This window comes from Lepidochelys olivacea (assembly GCF_965140295.1).
Source record: "Lepidochelys olivacea isolate rLepOli2 genome assembly, chromosome: 2".
Lineage (NCBI taxonomy): Eukaryota > Metazoa > Chordata > Testudines > Cheloniidae > Lepidochelys > Lepidochelys olivacea.
The window spans coordinates 46334902-46358512 of NC_140412.1; the positions used below are offsets into that span (position 1 = coordinate 46334902).

The following is a 23611-nucleotide window of genomic DNA, read 5'->3' on the forward strand; positions in this document are numbered from 1 at the left end:
AAGAATGAGGGGGGATTTGATAGCTGCTTTTAACTACCTGAAAGGTGGATCCAGAGAGGATGGATCTAGACTATTCTCAGTGATAGCAGATGACAGGACAAGGAGTAATGGTCTCAAGTTGCAGTGGGGGGGGGGTAGGTTGGATATTAGGAAAAACTTTTTCACTAGGAGGCTGGTGAAACACTGGAATGCGTTACCTAGGGAGGTGGTGGAATCCCCTTCCTTAGAAGTTTTTAAGGTCAGGCTTGACAAAGCCCTGGCTGGGATGATTTAGTTGGGATTGGTCCTGCTCTGGGCAGGGGGTTGGACTAGATGGCCTCCAGAGGTCCCTTCCAACTCTGTTATTCTATGAAACTATGATAAGGCTAATTAAGCCATTAGCCAGAGCTCACAAATAGGCATAGGAAGAAAGTAAAAAGGGGGAAAGCAGTGACAGGGAGAGAGAGATTGCTTGCTCTCCCCTGCTTGTTAAAGGTGCTATGTATGTTGTGAAGGTGGTGGGACTCATTTATAAATAAACTGCACAAGGTGTTGGACCAGCACAAAGGTCTCTGCGTAGTTTGTTGACCGAGACAGAAGCAGGACCAAGGAGGCCCTGTTACAGACCCCAAATATTAAAATTAATGGCATTTTCTAGATTGCCACCTAAATGAATGTTTGGCAAGTTGTATTTGACATATAAGAATGGCCATACTGGGTCAGACCAAAGGTACATCCAACCCAGTATCCTGTCTTCTGACAGTGGCCAATGCCAGGTGCCCCAGAGGGAGTGAACCTAACAGGTAACGATCAAGTGATCTCTCTCCTGTCATCCATCTCCACCCTCTGACAAACAGAGGCTAGGGACACCATTCCTTGAGACTCTTGTTAGTAATTCAAGCCAAAGAGAACTGCACCTTTACTATCTATACTGAAATATCTACAAAGGACAGTACTGAATAGAGAATCTGGAGAATTGCACAAGATCTTCTCTGGGAGTTATGCACACAAAGAGATGCAATAACAGGCCCTATTATTTTTTATGCTGTTGGCTAGATTTAATCACACCAATATCAAAGATAAAACATCATTTTATTAGTCTCTCTCTAAAGAAATGTATAGCTAAATTGCAGGGAATTTGTTTCTATCATTACATTTTTTAGTGTGGAATCAAAGCCCACAGTAAATTGTCTGATTTCCATTTGATTTTACAACACTAATCCCTGTGGATATTAGTGTCCCATAGGGCCTGATCCTGCAATGGATTCTGTGGAGTCACTTACTTCGATGGGGCTTTGTGTGGGAACAGGGGTCAGCCTGCAGAACCCCAGTTGCAGGACTGGATGCTTTGTTTGAACTCTGAAGATCTTATTTTTACTAAGTTTTCCTAGATCATTTAGCTCAATAATACCTCTAAATTCCCATGCAGCGGATAAAGTGTTTGCATTAAATTGCAAAGGCAGCATGTTGAAATAACAGTGTAATGTTATATTTATTTAATGCATTTCACACAGCAGGAATCCAGAGAACTTTACAAACATTTGTACCTGTACATGAATTGTTTCATCCACCGGTGAAATGTGGCAACTGTTTAATGAACACATTGCACTAAACAGCAGTTTCAGCCAGAAAGTGAAGAAGGATGGTCATTCAAATTGAAATGACAAAGGAAATTTAAGTAGGCAGAATAATTATCCAAACTGGAATTTGGCCAAGATGCTGCTATGCTTGTGATAAGTGCCATGGGATCTTTAATGATCAAAAGCTGTCAGGACCTCTGTTTTAATTCTCATTAAAATGATGTCAACTCACTCCTTTTCACAGTCCCCTCATAGCACCATTCTGGTGCATTGGCTCATTCCTTAGGACTTGGCTACACTTGCGAGTTACAGCGCAATAAAGGAGCCCTGGGTGCACCAGCTCACTACCTGTCCACACTGGCAAGGCACGTAGAGTGCTCTGACTCCGCAGCTATAGCGCTGCTGGTACTCCACCTCAGCGAGTGGAATAACCTTTGCTGCGCCCCCGCTGGAGCGCCACGGCACCAATGTGGACGAGGTGTTGCATTACTGCGCTCTGATCAGACTCCGGAAACATCCCATAATCCCCTTAAGTCAAGTGGCCATTCTTGTCATTGTTTTTGAATCACTGTAGGAATGCGGATATGACCTTTGGAAGCTCTGTTTCTGACAGCCGACATGCTTATCTGCTCCGAGACAAAGCAATCATTAGTGTGAAATGCTGTGTGTGAGAGAGAGAGAGAGGCTGGAGGGGAGTGGGGGGTCTGCTGCTACCTGAACTTACAAGACAGCATGCTGACATGCTCTCAGCCCCACAAAAACCCACTCTCTCTCCCCGCACATACACACAACACACTCCCTGTCACACTCCACCCCACCCCACCCCATTTGAAAAGCATGTTGCAGTCACTTGCATGCTGGGATAGCTGCCCATAATGCACCACAACCAATGCTGCTGCAAGTGCCGCAAATGTGGCCACGCCAGTGCGCTTGAAGCTGTCAGTGTGGACAGACTGCAGCCCTTTCCCTACTGCGCTCTACGAAGGCTGGTTTAACTCAAAGCGCTCAACATCTGCAAGCGTAGCCAACTCAGAGAGAAGAGTGCCACCTAGCGAAGTGCCAGAACCAACCTTGGATCACCCTGGGTTTTTCTTGAACATCTTTCATCTAAGAACTAACATTATTTCATTTTTTAGATCAAAGACCAAGAGGGCTTAAATGATAAACAGGTAACTTAAATCCAAACTGCTGTGCTCAAAATAACTGTGTAATGTTGAAAAAAAACAACCCGGAGATGTAACTAGAAATCAGAGATCAAATAAAAAAATCTAGGATGCCAAAACATAGAAGATACATCTAAAAACCAAGGATCAAATGAAATTCATCTAGCTAGACAGATGTAACAGAAAAGAAGAAAGCAGAAAATTGCTCAGAAACAGCTAGTATAGTAACGTTTGATTGAAGTTACTAAATGAATTGAATGTTTTTACAGCAGGAAAGGATATACATACATATTTATTGAGTTGTGAACTCAGATACAAAGAAAAAGAGGAATCTTGAGAACCGGTAATGTGATTAGGTGGAGATGAAGCAATTAAATTATGTTTTTGAAAGGAACTAGTACTTTCCAGGGGAACAGGGAAGGGTTCACTGTGCTCAAAATAACTATGTAGTGTTGAACACTCCCCCATCCTACCCCCTGAAGATGTAACTAGAAATCAGGGATCAAATACAGTGTTTGTAATACACTGACTAATACAAAGCTAGACTAGAAAAAAATGTACATCGTGTAAGCAGTTTTCCTGCCAATCAAGATTACAGTTTCCAATGAGAATTATTTCAGATTTGGGACTGTGTGTTACTTTTATACTTACTTAATAGGCAATTATTTAGACACCAATCATTCTCCAGGTATAGGTCAGTATAATGAGATGCTTAGCTACAATAATTGTTGCCCATATACCCAGAGTTCAACTAATTAACAGATCTGAATTGTAATGTAGTTTTCCATTTAGGCAGTTGGCAGTGATATTAGGGTTTTTAAGTCTTCCTCTGAGGCATGGAAAAATGCAGTGGATGGGTCTCACACAATCAATTTCCTGTAACTGCAGTGCAGTGGGCATTGGTGAACCTGCCTATCTTCTACCTCTTTTTATTTATCCTTTCTAGCTATTGTATCTTTCACAGTACAGCAGAAATGGTAAGGGTGTGTGGCTGGAAATGTCAGTTCCTTTATTAGAAATCCGTATATTTATTGAAAACTGGGTACTTCATAGCAGGGCCACAGTAGGAAGCTGCACTGGAGGTACATTTCAACTATAAATACTGAAGACCTATTATTGAGATTCTGATATTAGCCTAACACTATCTTAGAACACCAACAAGAGTTGGGGTTAAGCAGCATGTTAGCCCAGATCCTCAAAGGTATTTAGGCATCTAACCAATGGGAGTTTAAAGGGTCCTTGCAGGAAAAGGCTCTAAAGTCTACCCTGATCCTGAGCAGTGCTGAGAACCACCAGCTCTTATTTAAATCTATGGGAATTTGGGTTGCTCAGCACCTCTCAGGATCAGTCTAATTTAATGAAAGGACAAAAACAAAATCACATGGTTCAGAACTATGTAGCCTTGAAGTTTGCCTCTTGAAAAGTCAGTTATAGCATTTTCAGAGGGGAACAGAACACGGGGGAGGTTTAGGTTGGATATTAGGAAAATCTTTTTCACTAGGAGAACGGTGAAACACTAGAATGTGTTACCTAGGGAGGTGGCGGAATCTCCTTCCTTTGAAGTTTTTAAGGTCAGGCTTGACAAAGCCCTGGCTGGGATGATTTAGTTGGGGATTGGTCGTGCTTTGAGTAGGGGGTTGGACTAAATGACCTCCTGAGGTCCCTTCCAACCCTGATATTCTATGATTTTATGAAAGCAAACTCCAGAGAGCACAGTGTTTGGAGACGACAAGAGGGCACTTGCTGGGTGAGGGAAAAACTTGGCCTTCAGCCTGGTTCCTTGCCAATATGCACCTAACCACCAGGTTCTCTGTCAGGTATTATTCTTCACATGGCAACATTAGAGCTGGTCAAAAATCAGAATTTCCATTCTGCAGGAAATGCCAACATTTCAAAATTATTTTTCATCCTGAATCAAAACGATTAGTTGAAATTTCTCGTGAAAGGACAATCCTGAAATACTTCATTTCAGAAATGTCAAAATGTTTCAATAAGATTGAAATGTTTTGTTATGTTTGAATTGTTTAATTTAAATTTATAATTGGCTATCGTATCATATTAACGAGTCAAATGATAAATTCAAAATGAAACACATCATCCTTATTGAAATGAAACATTTCAATCTCAGTTAAGTGGAAATGTTTTGATAACTTCCCATCTAAAATTTTGACAAAATCAATATGTTCCTGTGAAATGTTTCTATTTCCTTGAATCAGCATTTTCCAATGGAAAACTGTTCTGTCAGAATTTTTTTGGCCAGTTCTAAGTAATAAATCTTATAAAATAAAATTAAGAGGGAAGGAATCTGACTAGCTAATGAAATCGCTGTGTGTGCATCCAACTTCAAAGTTCAGGATCAGGACTTATTATCCTGTTGTTACAAAAATGTAAGAGCATTTTCCCAATTCACACTTCAGGAAGTTCAATTGTCCTAGATAACCACACTTCTGGGATGGCTGATGATACTTGGCAATCCACCTAATGCCTCAGGCATATGATATTATGCAGAATAACTGCACACCTTCTTGTGTTATCACTTACATGCCACACATTAGGAGGGCCTTGAAATCTCTAATCTGTGGGTAATGTATCAAGATGACACAGTGTGACAAGCATATGTCTCTTTGCAATCTAGGGCAAAAAATACAATAGGAAAGATTATCCCCAGTTCTTCAGTTGGGATTTCCAGCTGGTGCCTGAGGGGGATTTCAGGCAGAGACAGTATTAAGTGGTGCCTTGTGTCCTCAGGGAGTTCACTGACACCAGAAGAGGAGACCCTTCCCAGATGAGCAGCAGACTCAAATGACAAAAAGAGTATGAATTTCCTTACGCATATTTAAAACTGTAATAAAGGTCACTGATTTGCTATCATCTTCATAAGCACATCAGTATTTACAATCACAGGGAGGAAACATCTGCCTCCTCATCAGGTTTTTGAAAGATGCAATTGAAAAAGTAGTAACAACAAGGCCAGCTACTACAAGGATCAACTCCCTTTGCTTTTGTTATTTACTCTATCTCTTTTTTTTAGTTTATTTTTAAAAACATTATTTTTTTCATGGGATCTTTAATTTTGTGCAGACACCCCCCTGCAAACTGTCATATAAAAACCTTGAGAGTGAGCGAGAGAGACATAACAGATCAAACCACTAGTAAAAAAGCAGAGAGTGAGAAAATACTAATTTTTCCTCCTTTGTTTAGTAAACTTCCAGATGAAAAAGCAAAATGTACCCATCTCTTTATCTCCCCATGCTAATGGTGTCTGCATGCAATTCTGGAATGAAAATCTTATTTATAATGTTAGAGAGACAAAGTGGGTGAGGTGCTATATTTTATTGGACCAACTTTGGTTGGCGCAAGAGACAGCTCTTGACGAGTGACAGGACAGTGAGAGAACAGGTGTAGCAAGCAAGGAGGAGGGGGGTCCTGTGTGTGTGTGTGTGCGGGCACCTCATGACAAACCCCCAGGTGCAAGGGCTGTCCTCTCCTGCTGCAGTGGTGGCCTGGGCAACCATAGGCATTCTGGCTCCTGCTCATGTCCCAGTTTCTCTCGGGAGAAGAGCCTGCACACCAGTTGCTCCTTCCTGCAATCCTCATCTTAAGGCTCAGGCATCAGCTACCCTGGAAAACAAAAACAGCTGCCACATAAGCTATCCCCCTCACCCCCATCAACTCCAGCCGAGGCTGCAGGGAGTGGAAGCTCTGCCCTTCCCCATCCTCCGCCTCTTTAGCTTGTGACATAGAGAGGGCCAGCTAGTCCCATCCCTCCCCTTCAGGTCCCGCTCCCTCTCCTGGGCCCGCTCCCAGTCCCTCCCCCGTCTTCTAGCGCGGCTGGTGCCGCTCCCCCCCCCGCTCCGGCGCCGTGTGACACGCTCACACGCCGGCCGAGCGAGGAGAGCGCTTCCCCGGGCTGAGCCTGCCCTGCTGCCGCAGTAGTCATGGCTGCTGACGGGGTGGACGAGCGCTCCCCGCTGCTGTCCGCGCCCAGCTCCGGCAATGTCACCCCCACCGCGCCGCCCTATTTACCGGAGAGCAGCCCCAGAGGTAAGTCCCTACTGCCCCCCCCCCGCTCTCCGGCCGGCCTTTCCAACCTGCGCGGGGGCGGGGGGCCCCGGCGGGGGTTTCTCGGCGTGCCCCGGAGGCGGGGGTATTGTCTTGGCGGGGGTGGGAAAGGCTGCACGATGAGTTTGCAACGTGCCGCATTCCCGGCTCCCCCGCAGCAGCCATCAGTGCATTGTTACCGGCGGCGAGTCAGACCTGCAGAGCCGGGCGCGCATCGCTCAGCAGCCTCTGCTTGGCCGAGGCAGGGGCAGGGTGTGTTTGGTGCACACGTTGCTCCCGTGCCCTTGAGAGGCTGTTGCTTAAAAAAACAAACAAGAAAAACCATGCAATCTGTATTGATCTTCATTGAAAGCCTCCTCCCCCGCCCCCCTCCCCCGGGCCCATCTGCTGACTTGGGGGTTCCCTGTTCCTACGACCCACCAGCAAGTCATATTTTTTAACCTCCGTTCAGATCTCAGTAATTATGGTTATACTGAAAATCGTTTTTTTTTTTTTTTTAAATCTGGGTGGGATATTGCATATTTAATTGGTCTTCATTTAAAAATGCACGCACCTTTTGGTGCTGCTTGTGAAGCACCTCTTAGTGAAAAGTGACTCCAAACTTCTTGTGGAGCTGACAGTACCTTTCAATATCTTCTGCTTCAGTTGTCTTGACAGGAAATAATGCTTGCATTATTATTAGGCTTCGAGAAAATCGCCTCTGATTTGTGCCTGATTGCTGACAGCTGCTTTTGATGGGGCTGCCTGGCCTTGAGGAGGGGGATGAGCCCTTGTTGGGCCTTGAGACAAGCAGGCATGTGTATAGTTTAGTGAACAATAGGCTGAAGGAGGAAAGGAATAAACAAATGGCAGTTTCTCAGGTAAAAAAGCAATCTCACTTTCTTTATTGCATGGACATTTGGGTAGCAAAGAAAAAACTGAGAAACAATGGATAATGCTTTAAAAAAGGTAGGGTAGAGCATGTTTCTGGCAACACTGTTCACATTTGAACTTTTTTTTTTAAGCTAATTGTTCACAACTTCAGAGCAGGCTTGAACAGGTATAGTTATAATAGCAGATTCACACGTTACAGTTTGAAAAGTAAATTATTGGACTTTAGTCCTTCCATTAATTAGAGGTGGGATTAAACCAAAGATATTTTAACTGCGAAAAACTAAATTCAGTATGGTTAACTGTTGGAGACAGAATCTTACCGGCAAGCATATCTTAAAGAATCAAACCGGAACAAATGGAAAAAAGACATGAAAAGACCCCATTTAATTCCCAACGGTCATTGAAGTCTTGTACCAGTAGGCACCAGGTGGTGGAATTCTAGTCTGGTGGGCAAACTGGTACCAGAGAGTAGCTCTCTGTACAGTAGCATCTATACAGAATAAAGCAGGGTGGATTTGATTTAAATCATGATTTAAATCACTAGTCAGGAAGACCTGATTTAATCATGGATTTCTGCATAAAAGTGCATTCTTGTTGGTTGTTATAACCTTAATACATATTCTTCACAACTCAGAGATAGATGTAGGTTTCATTTTTAGAAGGTGCATGCAATACATTTTTAAAGTGATTTATTTTGAAAACTTTTCAGATTAGTTTTACAGCTATATCAGAAAATGAATGATTTGTTTCGTTATTTAATTTACCAAAGGTAAATGAAGCAGATAGTTCACGTCCCAATGACTTCATAAATATCTCCAATTCAACAGGTTAATCATTAATATTTGGAGGATTTTCTCGCCATGCTTTATTAGGAGGAGAACATTACCAGACAGACATTTAAATTGTTTTATTTAACTAAAACAACAGTGTTATATATTCTGGATTTTTTTTCTTCAACAGCAAACATTTAATACTTTAACAAAGCAAGCATATGATTTTTTTGAATTTAGTTAAACATTCAAGTTTTTTAAAATCAGGTTTGTTTTTGTTAAAATTGTTTTTAACTCAAATAGTTAAATGAAATATTTAAAAAACAAATAAAAAATTAAATCAACTATGTCAGCCAGGTCAACATGAGAAATTTAAAATATTGGCTTCTGCAGGTAACTCGGTCGTCTTCACCTTCATTTTCCTCTTTCTTCATAATCTGGAAAAGAAAAACAAGCTTTCCTGCTTTTTCAGGTCCCAAACGATTTCTCAATTTGGAATGAATTAGTCCAAAGGAAGAAAATATTCTTTCTACACTGGCAGAAGAAGCTACTGCTGTTAAAAGTGAGATTATCACTTCAACAGTCTCTGAATCTAAGTGCTTAAGTGACTTTCACCAGTTCACTGGTGTGACTTTCTTTGAAACATCAGCAAACATATATTTCTTGAATGGTTCACCCTTAGCTCTGAAGTTCATTATAGTTGGCATTATGGAGGGATGATTGCTGGAAGTCCATGCCATAGCCAACTTCTCTTCTTCAGCAGTTAAGGTTTGACCCTGATACCAAGTATTGAGAATATTTGCAAGAAAATGAACTGGAGATAGTGCTTGTCCCATTTGTTTTTTTAATGCTTGTAATTTAACTCTGAAATCTTTGGCTAGGAGGTGCATCAATGAGCACTGCAACCGTATGTTATTAGCTTGGGACTCTCTTCTAAATTTCTTCTAGTCTTGGATACATTTGCAGCATTGTCTGTGACCAAGCTGGGTACTAGACATTTGAATTTTTTTTCACAGTTTGTTATAGCTTTTACTGCTACTTCTTGTAAGTATTCTGCTGTGTGTGCATTTCCTGATGTATCAATTGTTTCTGTAAGGAAGACATTCCCTTCTTCTGTTGTCACATAAGCACATGCAACAGGATCATTGTGGACATTGCTCCACCCATTAAGACTCAGGTTAAGGATTTCACCCTCTAGATCTTTTGCATACTGCTAAATTTCTCTTTCATACACTTTATCCAGCAATTTGCCTGTGACATCTGCTCTGTTGGGTGGACTGTTGGGTAGACTTTTGGGTGGACTGCTCTGTTGGATGGTCTTAATGACTGTACCATGTGAATGAAGTGTGGGTTCTCAATCATACGGAAAGGAGAGTTTGTTGCATAAACAAACAGGGCAGTTTTTTCTTCAATTACCTCTTTTTGTAATTTGCTGATTCTTATCACAAACTTATCTATGGTTGTTTCTGGATGATGGAGATTTTTTTTTTCTTTTTGCTACAGGTGATATACTGTGGCTGTGTGACATACATGATGTGATTGAAACACTGTCATTGGCAGATAACTCTGAAACTATAGAAAATGATGGTGATCTTGAAGGGGGATAGTCTTCAGAATCCTGTATGTTGAGGATGGATTTTCCTAAACAAAATAAGTCAATGCAGTTATTTAATTATTATTACCATACTGCTCATTTAGTATTACTCATTGCATTCGCTGACACTCAGTACTACTTTAAAGGTGAAATTGTAAAAGGAAGATCTGCCTATTTCAGCTATTTTTTATCACAACTGCATCTAAAATGATAGTACCGCAGAGTAACAACTATTTTTTTGCTCAAACATGAGAATTCAGGAATAGTCCAGAAGGAAGACAGGCAGTCCTTAAGAAAGAAGTATGAAATAAAAAAGTTTACCAACCTGAAGATCCTGCATGTTCAGACATGTTCCTTTCATCATCACCAACGCAGCTTCCTCCTGAGAATGAGCACTTCTCTTGATGTTTCATTTGGGCAACCAGGCCTTGCATTTATTTGTTGCACTGTTTGCATTTTGCACGCATGCCTGTCTTACCCTCAGGTAGAGGAACTTCATTAAAATATTCCCAAACTGTATCTCTTTTATGGCCTGCTGCCATTATAGGTTTTCTCAAACCAATGAAGGCTACTCTCAGAAAGACCTCAAGACTTCTGTGATATGCTGCTCAGTTTCATTTCTGTTTCTACTGCCTGTCCCTCCCTTCTCACATTTATCTCCAGACTTCTTCTCCTTGTCCAGATCTATTCTGCCCCCAACAATCTTCTATTCATTGAACTTTTTGAAACTTTGCACTTTTAGAGAGAGGTAAGGGATTGACTCTGGGTACACAAATTTGCAGAGGGATAATAGGGTCTGTTATTTTTCACCTCTATATATTTATTTATTTATTTAAAAACATTTTTGCTGTTAAAAAAGCACGTTATCTTTGGAGACACAAATCCGCAGTTTGAGAACTGCAAAACTAAGCATCTCTGATGCTTTTACTAAGTGTCTTCTTGACTGAGCACTGAGTCTCATTGGGTAGATAGAAAGATTAACCTAAATAATCTATGCAGAAGCCCCTGGAACCCCATAAAATTGGGTCCCGAATCCATGAACTGTTGGAACTCATTTACAAAACTTTTCTTAAACATTGTATGAATATATTGTCTCATACTGTAGAATTAGAATTTATAATCCCAATTCCATGATGAGATATCTTTGAGCTATAATGTATCTTTATCTTTAGATAGATTTTTTTCCCCTCAAAAAACATTTTATCAAACAAATCCAATTTAAATAAAAAAAATCTGATTTTTTTAAATTTATTTTTTATTTTTTTAAAAAAATCATTGATTTTTATCCACCCTGGAATAAAGTGACTAACACATCATTGCGAGTTTGCTTTTGCAGGCCACACCCAAAAAAAGAAAGTTTGATAGAAAGTCATTGACTTGTGAATCTGGGATCCAGATTAATGCTGTGTTGTTAAACTCTCTTCCATAGGAGTAATAAAATTGGCCTGTTGGTAAAGGTTGAATGTGCAGTAAGAGGGAGTTAATTTTTACTTAAGAAAGTAACTTAGATTTGGAGCTAGGAATAGTAATAAATTTGATCTAAAATTTAAATGTAATTATGAATCTATGGTTTGCAAAATCATTGGTATAGATGTTTTTTAAACTGGTTAAACCTCTTGAATGAAACAGAATGTCAGAAAAAGCTCAGACTGTCTAAACTAAATGAGATTAGTTCAGTGTTAGTGGCAGCATTTAAAGTATGAGGTTCCAATCCTACTCAGGCTGGCTTTAATAGGAGCAGATTTGGGTCTCTATTTTTACCAGGCTTGTTACAAATTAGGATCTCCAGTTTTCAGGTACAGATTAAACAGTAACTAAATATAAACCAAAAAGTGATTTATGTGAGAATACACTCTAGATGGGAGTACTAAAGAAAGTGGACAAATGCTGCAGGTGAGCAAATATATATTTTGTATACTGTAATCTTTAAACTGTCAGAAAATCAGGGCTGGATATGAAAATGTAGCTCTGCTGTGCTCTTGGTTAACATTAACCATCATCTACCATTCTTAATTGCGCAAACCAGTAACAGAGGTCATGGAGATTGCATTTTCTTTCCCTGGGATCTAATTATGCCTTTACTCCTTATATTTATAACTTCCTTAGCTTTAAAGTATATAGGTTTTCAGGCATTTTGAATTCTCATATTCAGTTACTTTTTTCCTAGGAGTCTTTGTTTTGTAACTATTACTCTATGTACAGTTCAGAGTATTTTGAAAATGTGATTATTAATTATGTAATGGGAATGAATCAGTGCAGTGACTTAGGTTTGGACCTAGATATAAGCCTATGTTGTAGCACTTTTCTTAAACCTGGTTTTCCTGCCAATTGATATTGTTACTTAATAGTTTCTATGATGTCAGCAGTGAAAATTTGTAAGAGAGCCCAGCGCTTATATTTCACGTTCAGATGGTAGGAGGAAGCAACAAGCTTGAATGATTTTGAAGTGTAATATTTTTATTAAAACACTCTATACTCCTCCCATAGAAAAGGTGCAGAATCCCTGTGTTAATAGGGTCCTTAAGCATTTTGTTGTGCTAAGTATGTATGCCAGATTGCCTGTAAAAGTCACTTACATGAAAGTCAAAATTATTTTGTTTTGCTAGTATGGCTTAAAGCAGTGTTTTCCAAACTTTGTTTACCTGCCGTGTCCGCAGGTTTAGCCAATCGTGGCTCCCACTGGCCGCGGTTCGCCACTGCAAAAAGTGGCGCGGGCCGAGGGATGTACTGGTTGCTGCTTCCCACAGCCCCCATTGGCCTGCCGTGGCGAACTGCGGCCAGTGGGAGCCATGATTGGCCGAACCTGCAGACACAGCAGGTAAACAAACCGGCCTGGCCTGCCAGGGGCTTTCCCTGAACAAGTGGTGTCCCAAATTTGGGAAACTCTGGCTTAAAGGAATAGTGAAAATTTGCTGACATACAGTATATAGGCTAAGTTGCTGTAGCTTACTAGTTAATTGCTTCTCTACCTCAGTTACCCTTGAGGAAGGCAAGTTGCTAGTTAAAAAGAAAATGTATACTATATGGCTGCTGAGCGCACTGTAATGTATACACACAAGAGTTAAGGTTGCACATTCTGCAATCTGAAACTGTTAAGCTACACACAGCTAGATAGGCTGGCCCATACACCTTAGGAGACTTGCAGGAGAAACTCCTCTCTCTTGTATGTCTTAGGAGCTGCAGAGATGCTGAAGCAGGAGTTCTTCAGTGGTGAGGTGCCAAAAGTAGATCATGGGGGAGCACCCAGTGGATCGCACCTGCTGGTTGAGCAAGCAAGAAAATCCATTGATCACTGGGACCCAGCAAGAGCGCAGGCAGTCGAAAGAAGGAGACGTTCCCACCTTCGGCTTTCACCCCCTTTCACCTAGCACCCAGTCAGAGATCAGTTCCTCTGTCCCTACCCACCCTCGGTTCTAGGTCTAGGGATGTGGTGTGCCAAGGAGCCTTGGAGCTTGCTTTCTAACCCCTCAGAGTAGTGCCCCCTAGTCATAGAATCATAGAATATCAGGGTTGGAAGGGACCTCAGGAGGTCATCTAGTTCAACCCCCTACTCAAAGCAGGACTGATCCCCAATTAAATCATCCCAGCCAGGGCTTTGTCTCCAGAGCTGAGTGCAGGGCTGCACAGAGGTTTTTTGGGGGTAGGGGCAAAAGCTGAAACAGAGACCTCCCACCGTTCCAAAAATTCCCTAGGGTGCAAAAACACTGAGGGGAAACCTGGGTGGGGAGCAAGCAAGCCCATTCTGCACTCCCCTCTTTATGGCAGCTCCTGTCCCAAGGGACTGGGTCCAGCTCCCTGCTCAGTGGATTGTGACCTGGAGCATGGAGTTGCAGCGCCACTCTATTTGGTTTCAGAGTAACAGCCGTGTTAGTCTGTATTTGCAAAAAGAAAAGGAGTACTTGTGGCACCTTAGAGACTAACCAATTTATTTGAGCATGAGCTTTCGTGAGCTACAGCTCACTTCATCGGATGCCTTTTCAAACAGAGGGCCTGGGGCACTGCCCCTTTTGCCTCCTGCCCTGTCTGAGTACATTAAATATTTGGACATGTTCTAATTAAATACACTACCCATTAGATAGTACACAGCTGATTTATTCCTGTAAATTGGAGAGGATGTGGCTTGGAGGTGTAGCAGCACTGCTTTGTGGGGAGGAAACTGCTGCTTCTTTCCTCCACCTTTGCTCCTAGCAATCTGTGTATTTTTCACCTAGGCTAGCAGGCTTAGTTTTCAGGCTAGTAGATGCTGGATACACTTTTCAAGTGCTGGCAATGTCTTAATTATGTTCTTATTTATGAAGTCTTCTAAGAGGAAGAACCACCTTTTTAATAATGACAGGTTTCAGAGTAGCAGCCGTGTTAGTCTGTATCCGCAAAAAGAAAAGGAGGACTTGTGGCACCTTAGAGACTAACCCATTTGTTAGTCTCTAAGGTTCCACAAGTCCTCCTTTTCTTTTTAATAATGAGGACTGTGTGGCTGGTGACAAATCCCCAGGGCTCAATGTGATGCATTGGAAGCATCGATAGGTAAGGAGCATCTTCTTTTCACACAAGCAGCAGGGCAGGATCTTTCAAAAGCACACAGAGTGTGGTAGGGATTGTCGTATCCCAGAAGGGCCTGGTTTGTTGAGTTAGGGAGTTGGAAATGCCTATCCCACAAGTGTGCGTGCTACGGCAAGCAGAGAGTAGGCATGCATATTCCTACTGAGAGGAGCAGCAGAATATATTATAGAGAAATAATCCAGCAGCATGCCTATGACAGAGGATGCATTGGGCCGTGGTTCTACTGGCCAGGGCAGGATTTAGATTATAACCTCTTACTGGCAGTTGTTATTCTGCAGTGCACATTGAGGGGAACCTTTTTCTGGACCATCTCCCAGTCACTAACTGCCTGAGTCCCTAACAACCTGTCTGCCTTATTTTGTGGACCACCATCAATGGCTCTGCAGACCACTGGATGGCTGTAGACCAGGGGTAGGCAACCTATGGCACGCGTGCCAAAGGCAGCACACAAGCTGATTTTCAGTGGCACTCTCACTGCCCGGGTCCTGTCCACCAGTCCGGGGGGCTCTGCATTTTAATTTAATTTTAAATGAAGCTTCTTAAACATTTTAAAAACCTTATTTACTTTACATACAACAATAGTTTAGTTATATATGATAGACTTGTGGAAAGAGACCTTCTAAAAATATTAAACTGTATAACAGGCATGTGAAACCTTAAATTAGAGTGAATAAATGAAGACTCGGCACACCACTTCTGAAAGACTGCCGACCCCTGCTGTAGACTGTAGTTTGAGAGGCACTGAAATAGAGCAATAACTTCTTTTTCTCAACGTATTCTTGGTTACCTCCATATACACATGCCCCTTTTTAGGCCCAGAATCACAGCACCTACCTGTGAGGAAACCTGGATGCAGATCCCTTTGGAGATGGTCTCTGCTTTTCTGAATGTCGGGCAGAGGAAGATTTTCAAGAGTAATGTGAGATATGGCTTCCTAGGAAGCCAGTACGTTACCACATCCACAGCATTCCTATCCTGGGGAGAAAGGGACCCACCTCCTAGCTTGATACTCTGCATTCTGCTGTCAGAGCATTCTGCTGTCATTGCTGATCTGATATAGCTGTTCATAGAATCATAGAATATCAGGGTTGGAAGGGACCTCAGGAGGTCATCTAGTCCAACCCCCTACTCAAAGCAGGACCAATCCCCAACTAAATCATCCTAGCCAGGGCTTTGTCAAGCCTGACCTTAAAAACCTCAAAGGAAGGAGATTCCACCACCTCCCTAGGTAACGCATTCCAGTGTTTCACCACCCTCCTAGTGAAAAAGTTTTTCCTAATGTCCAACCTAAACCTCCCCCTCTGCAACTTGAGACCATTACTCCTCGTTCTGTCATCTGCTACCACTGAAAACAGTCTAGATCCATCCTCTTTGGAACCCCACTTCAGGTCATTGAAAGCAGCTATCAAATCCCCCCTCATTCTTCTCTTCCGCAGACTAAAGAATCCCAGTTTCCTCAGCCTCTCCTCATAAGTCATGTGTTCCAGTCCCCTAATGTTGTTTGTCTTTTGTTAGAAGTAACATCAAAAATGTAGCTATAAACCATAATGTCAATACAAGAATCAGATTTCATTACATGTGCTCTGAAAAGATCTATGGCTTGTAAAAACAAGATTTGCTGGCAATGACTGGATATCAGGAATACTAGGCCTACGCATCTGAATTGTTTTACTGCTGTCAGTATATGGTATCTTACAAATGCCACAAATATTTAGTCTGAAATTCAAACTGTTAAAAAAGCCATCTATAAGTGCTACATTAATGTACTTTGAAAGCTGTCTGCATTTCTATTAAGAGTTCATGACTGACAGACTCGTAACCCAGCTAGGGAATCTGTTTGTCTTCTCCTCACAATATACTCTTTGCTGAAATTTAATTCCTGGTACTGATTTGTTTTTGGAATGCCTCTAAATGCATTTTTTAGCACAAAGATTATAGGCCCAATATTTCCTTAATTTTTTTGGTGGATATTTTTGCCCAGTTTACAATCAGCCTTGTTGTTCTAGCTCAGATGTGAAAATCAGGTCCAGTGCCATTCTAAAAGATAATCATAATTTATCCTGATGTATTGGAAGTAGCTGATGGGGCAGGATACTAGAATCTGTGCTGCTCACCTGGGAGTCAGACAGCTCTTATATAGGGCTTTGGTAGCGATTCTTTCCATTACAAGTCTTATTTGACTAATCTCAAGTCTCCATCAGACTTCTGCTGCTGCAGTGGAAGAAGATTGCTGCTTGTGCTGGCTTCCATCAAGCATAGTTGCCAGTATTTAAAAGGGCATGCAAGGACAGTTCTCCAGGCAAACAGCAGTTCTGTGGGCTGGTAGGCTCCCAGACACTGGGAACTTTTGTGTGCATTCTGGTGATCTCCAGGACTTAAAGTATTTTGCAAACAATTGTCACAGCACAATAGCTGACACTTGTTGCCACCCTTCTTTTATGGAGGGGGAAAATGAGGCAGAGATTACAGCCTCGCAATGAATTGCTCTTGGGGCTAGGATTAGAAGGCAGGAGTCCCTTTGTGACTCTTCCCAGTGATACCCAGGATTGGGAGGCAGCTTGCTATCACCTGCCCTTAGCATGAGGAAGTCTTGTTTGTACCTGGCAGGGGCCAGCTCCCAGCCACAGGCAACACCTGCACACCCTTCTCAGCCTCTGTGGACTCTGCTCTCCCTCGTGCAGGCTAGCAATAGGCACACTCCAACCCCTGAGTCCTCCAAGCTTCACCCTGTGGTGTCCAGCCCCATAACCACTGGACACTCACAGAATTAGCAGGCCCACTGTTCCCAAAGGAACAGTACACTGCAGCTTACTAGTTACATCTTAGAACCTAGCTTTGCTTAACACACAGCATTCAGATATGTTTAGAGAGAGAGTAAATATAACACAGAACAGAGATTCAAGTGATAGCAAACAGAAATATTGGCAACAAAGGGTCACATGTAAAATAAAATCAGAACGTGCATTCTAGAAACTAAGCTTAGCTAACGTGATGCCCTCTTGTCTAATAAGGCACTGCTTAACCAAAGTCTTTCACACAGCATTTTTCCACCAGGAAAGCCAAGATCCTCCTTTTATGGGACCAAGTGCGCTGGCAGCTTTCCTCCTGATGAAGGATGCCCTTGCTTCTTTCTGCACCCCTAGATATATTAGACAGTTCTTTATTCCTAACCTATATAGGGCCCTACCAAATTCACAGCCATGAAGAACGCGTCACGGACCGTAAAATCTGGTCTCCTCCCGTGAAATCTGATCGTTTGTGTGCTTTTACCCTGTACTATGCAGATTGCACAGGGCAGACCAGCGTTACTCAAACTGGGGGTCCTGACCCAAAAGGGAGTTGCAGGTGGTCACAAGGTTATTTTAGGGGGGATCGTGGTGTTGCCACCCTCACTTCTGCACTGCTGCCCTCAGAGCTGGGTGGCTGGAAAGCGGCGGCTGCTGACTGAGGGCCCAGCTCTGTAGGCAGCAGTGCAGAAGTGCGGGTGGCAGTACCATACCAGGCCAGCCTTACTTCTGCTCCGCTGCTGATGGTGGCTGTCTTCAGAGCTGAGCTCCTGGCCAGCAGCTGTCGCTCTCCAGCTGCCCAGCTCTGAAGAGAGTGCCGCCGCCAGCAGGAGTGCAGAAGTAACAGTAGTGGTACCGCAACCCCTCTACAGTAACCTTGTGACCCTCCTCCCCCAACGCTTTTTGGAGTCAGGAGCCCTACAGTTACAAAACTGAAATTTCAGATTTAAATAGTTGAAATAATTAAATTTACAAAATGGACCGTGAATTTGGTAGGCCCCTACCTATATACAGTTCCCACCCAGCCGTTCACCTCTTCATTTCTTCTCCTGAAATCCTCACCCTCTCGTCATTAGCGTTTGTAAGACATGCAATACACAATTGTCAGCTAGGGAGATGAGTGTCTCCCACCTCCTGTCTTGTGGAACCTGCCTTAAGGCACACTACCTGTGGGTGACCTGCCTGTAACTCCAATGGCCTAAGAATGTGATTGGCAATGTGAGTATCTATATATATTCTTACATATTATCTGCACATATGTTTCACAAAGATAATGGCTTCAGTAGAAACCTTATATGACCCTCTTTGGTGAACTAGAATGTAAATACCAGACCCAGGGGGTCTCTCTAACTACTGAATGTATCAGATGAAGTGAGCTGTAGCTCACGAAAGCTTATGCTCTAATAAATTGGTTAGTCTCTAAGGTGCCACGAGTCCTCCTTTTCTTTTTGCGAATACAGACTAACACGGCTGCTACCCTGAAATCTAACCCTTTTGTGTCACTGTGATTTCTACCAGTTTGCATCCAAGGATCCTTGGGTCTCCCCTTTGTTCTTAGTTGTCTTCAGAGCCTGCTAGATGTGATGCCTTTTGTTACTGAGCTAGCCCTTCTTTGGCTACAGCTTCCTGCTCAACAGATGAGCCAGCTCTGCGGTAGGCAGCTTGCCTGATGCTGGAAAGGTGTTTATGGGAGCAGTAGCAGCAACAGCCCAGACACCACCACCTGTCTGATTTTTTCCAGCTTTCAGTCATGTACAGTTTTTTGTTTTGTTTTAAATTACACTGATCTATTTACAATGCGCGTGCAGTAGAAAATATTGCCAGACTCCAAACGTATTTACTTTGGGTTCTTACGGATTATGGTATCTTTTTCTGTCTCTACTAGTGGATAGTCTTGATCTGAGAATGTGGAGAGCTTTACTTGTGTCTCCAAATATAGGCATGCTCAGGCATTAATCCAGACGGCAGTGCAGTTCTTCAGAAAACAACCAATTATTAAAATGTTCTGAAGTTACTCCAAACTCTTCAAAAGTGTATTGGTTTCTGCAAAGGGTGATGGCAAGGCTGAGTTTCTGAAAGTGAGCCTATCCTAAATAATGAAGGGCCAGATTCTGCTCTCAGTTGCACTGGTGTAATTCTGGAGTAACTCCATATTTGTCAGTGGGGTTACTCCAGAATTTTGCCAGTGCAAATGATGATAGACTTGAGTCTTGAAATTTACAAAAATTATGTTTTGTTTTATTTTTTCAGAGTAGAGAGACATTTAACATGCATGCACCCAAAAATGCAAACAAATTGAAGGTCTTGGGTAGCTTGTGTGTAGGCTACACAGCAAAGAAACAGACTTTAACAGCATCTTAGAGGATTGTGATTTCTCATCATGAGGAAATGTGTTGTAGGTTTTTTTGTGTACTTCAGTACCCTACCTGCTCACAAAAATGGAGGGAAAGAATGAGGTATAGTGTTAGGGTTTCCAACTTTGTAATATTTAAAAATCAGACACTCCAGCAGGAGTACCAGCACCTCCCCTGCTCCGCCTCTTCCCCCAAGGCCCCACCCTGCCTCTTCCCTCCAAGGCCCCGCCCACCATTTGCTCCTCTTCCCCTGTCTCACCCTCAGGTAGGGAGGGACTTGCCTGCGGAGCTGGGGCTGGGAGTTGCAGGCTCTCGACACAGGTAGGAGGCAGCCCCGGCTGAGTAGGATGATCAGGTGTCCGGTTTTGGCCCGGAACACCCGGTCAAAAAAGGATCCTGGCAGCTCTGGTCAGGGCTGCTGGCTGGGCCATTGACTGTCCAGTTGGCGGCACCGCACAGTGGGGCTGGCAGGCTCTCTGCTAACTGCCGCACCATGCTGCTCCTGGGAAACAGCCAGCATGGGGGCGGCCAGGGGGTTCCGCGTGCTGCCGCGCCCGCAGGCATAGCTCCCGTTGGCCGGGTCAGGGCAGGGGACGAACTCATGCGATTTGTGAGCGCTCAGCAAGTGGCTGTTGAGGAGTCGTGGCGCGCACCTCTCCTGATGCTGCCGGCCCTCTTCTCCTCACTCTCCTCCTGTGGCTGGGCTTGAGCTGCAGCATGTGCCCTCACTGCCTTGTGGTGAACTGTGGTGTGTCGCCCCATCACTGGCACCCAGGAGTTTGAGATATGTCTCCAAGTGCTGTCTCCAAGTGCTGGGAATAGGGCTGCATCCTCCTCACTGCATCCCTCCCCGTCCCATCCCCCGCATCCCTATCCCTCGCACCCCCATCATTCCCCATCCCAACCCCCCCGCATCCTTATCTCCCCGTCATTGTATCTCTCCCCGTCCCATCCTTCCCTGCCTCCCACATCTACCCATCCCATCTCTGTACCCCTTACAGCGCTCTCCCACCCATCCTTTCCACCTCCCAGATCTGCCACCCAATGTTCTTCACCCCGCACAACCCTGCACCCCATTCACCTCCATACACTGCTGCACTCCCATTATGCCTCAGACACCCCTGTGCCCCCCACATCCTCATGCACCTGTAGCTTTCTGCCTCCTCATCCACCTCATATACCTCCCACACCCCCTCCTCTCTTCATCAGTGCCCCCTCTCCCTGCTCTTGTCCGTTGGCCTCTTTCCCTTCCCATCTTCCCTCCTCCACCCCCACCTCCGTCATCTTTTCCCTACAGCCCATCCTCCTCCCTTCCCAGCTGGATGATTTAGGCAGCCCCTGGAAGAGTGGAGTCCTCCCGGGCACCATCATAATCAGAGAGAGAAAACAAAAAGGCAATAAAACCAGACAATAAAACTCAGCCAGCAGCCTGGGGCCCAGGTAGAGCAGAGCTCTTGCAATGCCACGCGGCCAGCCTCCAACCTCTTCGCGCTGGGGCACGACCTTAACGCCGGGTATTTGAATCACACATTCCATCTCCCATGTTCAAACTGTTGCAGCTCCTGGCCTTCTCCTGCTGTCTGTTTGGACCCTGCAGTGAAAATGAGCACATGAGCGAGGGTGGAGGATTGCAAGCGATGGAGGGAGGTGGGATGGAGTGAGTGGGGGCGGGGCCTCAGCGAAGGGGCGGGGCAAGGGTGTTCGGTTTTCTGGAATTAGAAAGTTGGCAACCCTACGGCTGAGTAGGGAGTTGGTGCAGGTGATGACCCCAGAGCCTCCCCACTCCCCTGCCCGTGATAACTGGACTTCGGGTGTTCGATCAGTCCTAAGGATCTGAGGGAAAAGGCGGGGCAGTATTTCCAGAGCTGACAGAAAAAAAAAGAGATCTGACCGGACTTTCTGGTTGAAAACCAGATACTTGGCTACCCTATATAGTGTCTCCACAAGCTAAAACAAACTAGTAGAACTAAATTTGGGCCTGTCGGCTTGAATAGTAGCCCTTTAATTCTTTACAGCAGCTGCTGCTTTGCTGAGCACTGCTTTTTTGTAGGAATATGTTGTGACTCTTGGTTTCTTTGAAACATTTGTTGATTTGGCTGTGAACTACTGTATAGTTTATTCAGTGTCTCTTGGCTCCATGCTTAAAGGGGAGCTCTTTTGTACACATTTCCTACTTTATGCTGTTTTCAAGCCTTGGGCTTCAGTAATTTTTATCTCTTCCTCCTCACACATGCACATATTTAATGCTCTTATTTCAAGACACTAATTTACATAAAAAGTGACTAAAATAGACTCAAGCTATTATCTCCAGTAAAACTTTACTTAGGACTGGGTCATGTGTTCAAATGAATTTTGCAGTGTTACTGTGATGTGTTAGATTGTGTTTTCTATTGCCTACTGCAATTCCCTATTTAAGAACACATGTATAAACTGTAATGGGGACCTAGTACCTTATTGCCTTCCTGGCTTTTTACAGACACTGGGGTAGAGAAAGGGAAATCTTGTAATTCAAAAGGGCAGAAGGCCTTTTTCTTCCCTCATCGTGCTGAGCTGTTGTTTTTAAATGACTAACATTTCCTTTTAGTCCATTACATAAGCTGCATTTGCATTTACACTCCCAGTCAACAGAATACCTTTCCCTAAAACCCGAAACTTGTCTGCGTGACTGCTGAAAGCTGGAGCCCCAAGGTTGGTCAGTCCAGCCTACTACTTACTGCCAAAAACAGAATTGTTTTCCGGAAATTTCCATCAAGGGACTAATCCACATTTTTAAAGGGCCCAAATCCGTGAGGTGCTAAGTATTCGCCACTCCCTTTGACTTCAGTGGAAGTTGAGAGATCTCAGAACCTTCAGGGTGTACCTTAAGCAACTTGTGGGATTGGGCCCATAGCTCTCACTCTAGGGGAGCTATTCTTGGGAATCAGCAAAAATTTCCTTTCTTTTCATTTTACCTGATTTCTTCTAGCATTGCCCTTTTGTATGCCACACTAAATATATCTGTCCCAGTATTGCATCCTCTTCAGGTAATATAAATGCTTGCCAGGACTTTCCCACTTACCCAAGCTATGCATATTTTATTTATCTGTTTTCATTTTCCCTCCAGAAGTCAATCTTTTTCACCCCCACCCCTCAGTCATTTTTTTTTTTTTGTTTCTCTCTGAACTCTTTTGAATTTGGCCACATATCTCTGGTATTGAAGTGCCTGGATACAAATGCAGTATTTCAGAGGCGGACGTGTCACCTCTTATCGCCTTCCTAGTATGTGATGTGATGATTCTGTATTGTCAGTATTCTATAGTATGGTTATAGAACTAGGACTAATGTATCAATACAGAATATTAGGGGAAATCTGTAAATCAGTTTTGTGATTACTTTAGATAAACAATAACACCAACCACTAACTTTCTGATTCTGTGTCTTAAGTTATTGTGACCATTGGAAATATTTTCTGCTGTAGAATGACCCTGATCACCTTGTTGGTTTGGTTATTGAACTGTTTCATCATTTCTTTGCAGCAGAACTCCCCCCTCCGTATACTGCCATTGCCAGTCCTGATGCCAGTGGTGTTCCTGTAATAAACTGCCGCGTGTGCCAATCACTAATCAATTTGGATGGCAAGCTTCACCAACATGTTGTTAAGTGCACAGTTTGCAATGAAGCTACGGTAAATGGGTTTTTAGGTTTTCCATTGTTGTTGATATGCTCTATTACCTTCCTACGTAACAAGGAGTTATGTCAGTATTACTGATCACCTAGCATGTTTATTCAAGGGTTATTGACATTTGGTGGGCTCGTATCTGTTAGCAATGAAAATGTACAAAGGCAGTAAAGTCTTCAGGCTTCTAAGCCTACTTGTTTCAGGTGGAATGCATGCTGCTTTCCATCTCTTA

The 23611-nt window shown here is 43.3% G+C and overlaps 1 protein-coding gene and 1 long non-coding RNA gene across 3 annotated transcripts in view; one reads left to right on the forward strand and one right to left on the reverse strand.

The window, feature by feature from the left end:
• Positions 1-6040: 6040 nt before the first annotated feature.
• LOC311516132 lies at positions 6041-7060 on the reverse strand. The gene is made up of 2 exons (XR_014710336.1): positions 6980-7060; positions 6041-6343 (listed from the first exon to the last, which is right to left on the reverse strand). It is a non-coding gene; the product is annotated as an uncharacterized lncRNA (long non-coding RNA).
• The window catches only part of PIP4P2 (phosphatidylinositol-4,5-bisphosphate 4-phosphatase 2), a 60149-nt gene continuing 42993 nt past the window's right edge, over positions 6456-23611 (forward strand). Inside the window, exons 1-2 of one of the 2 annotated variants that reach the window (XM_084619850.1) lie at positions 6456-6766; positions 23240-23385. In XM_084619850.1, coding sequence (XP_084475976.1) covers positions 6661-6766; positions 23240-23385 — 252 coding nt within the window. In that variant the 5' untranslated portion in view covers positions 6456-6660. Of the gene's footprint in view, positions 6767-23236; positions 23386-23611 lie in introns of both variants that reach the window. The other variant, XM_084619849.1, reaches the window with a different exon arrangement.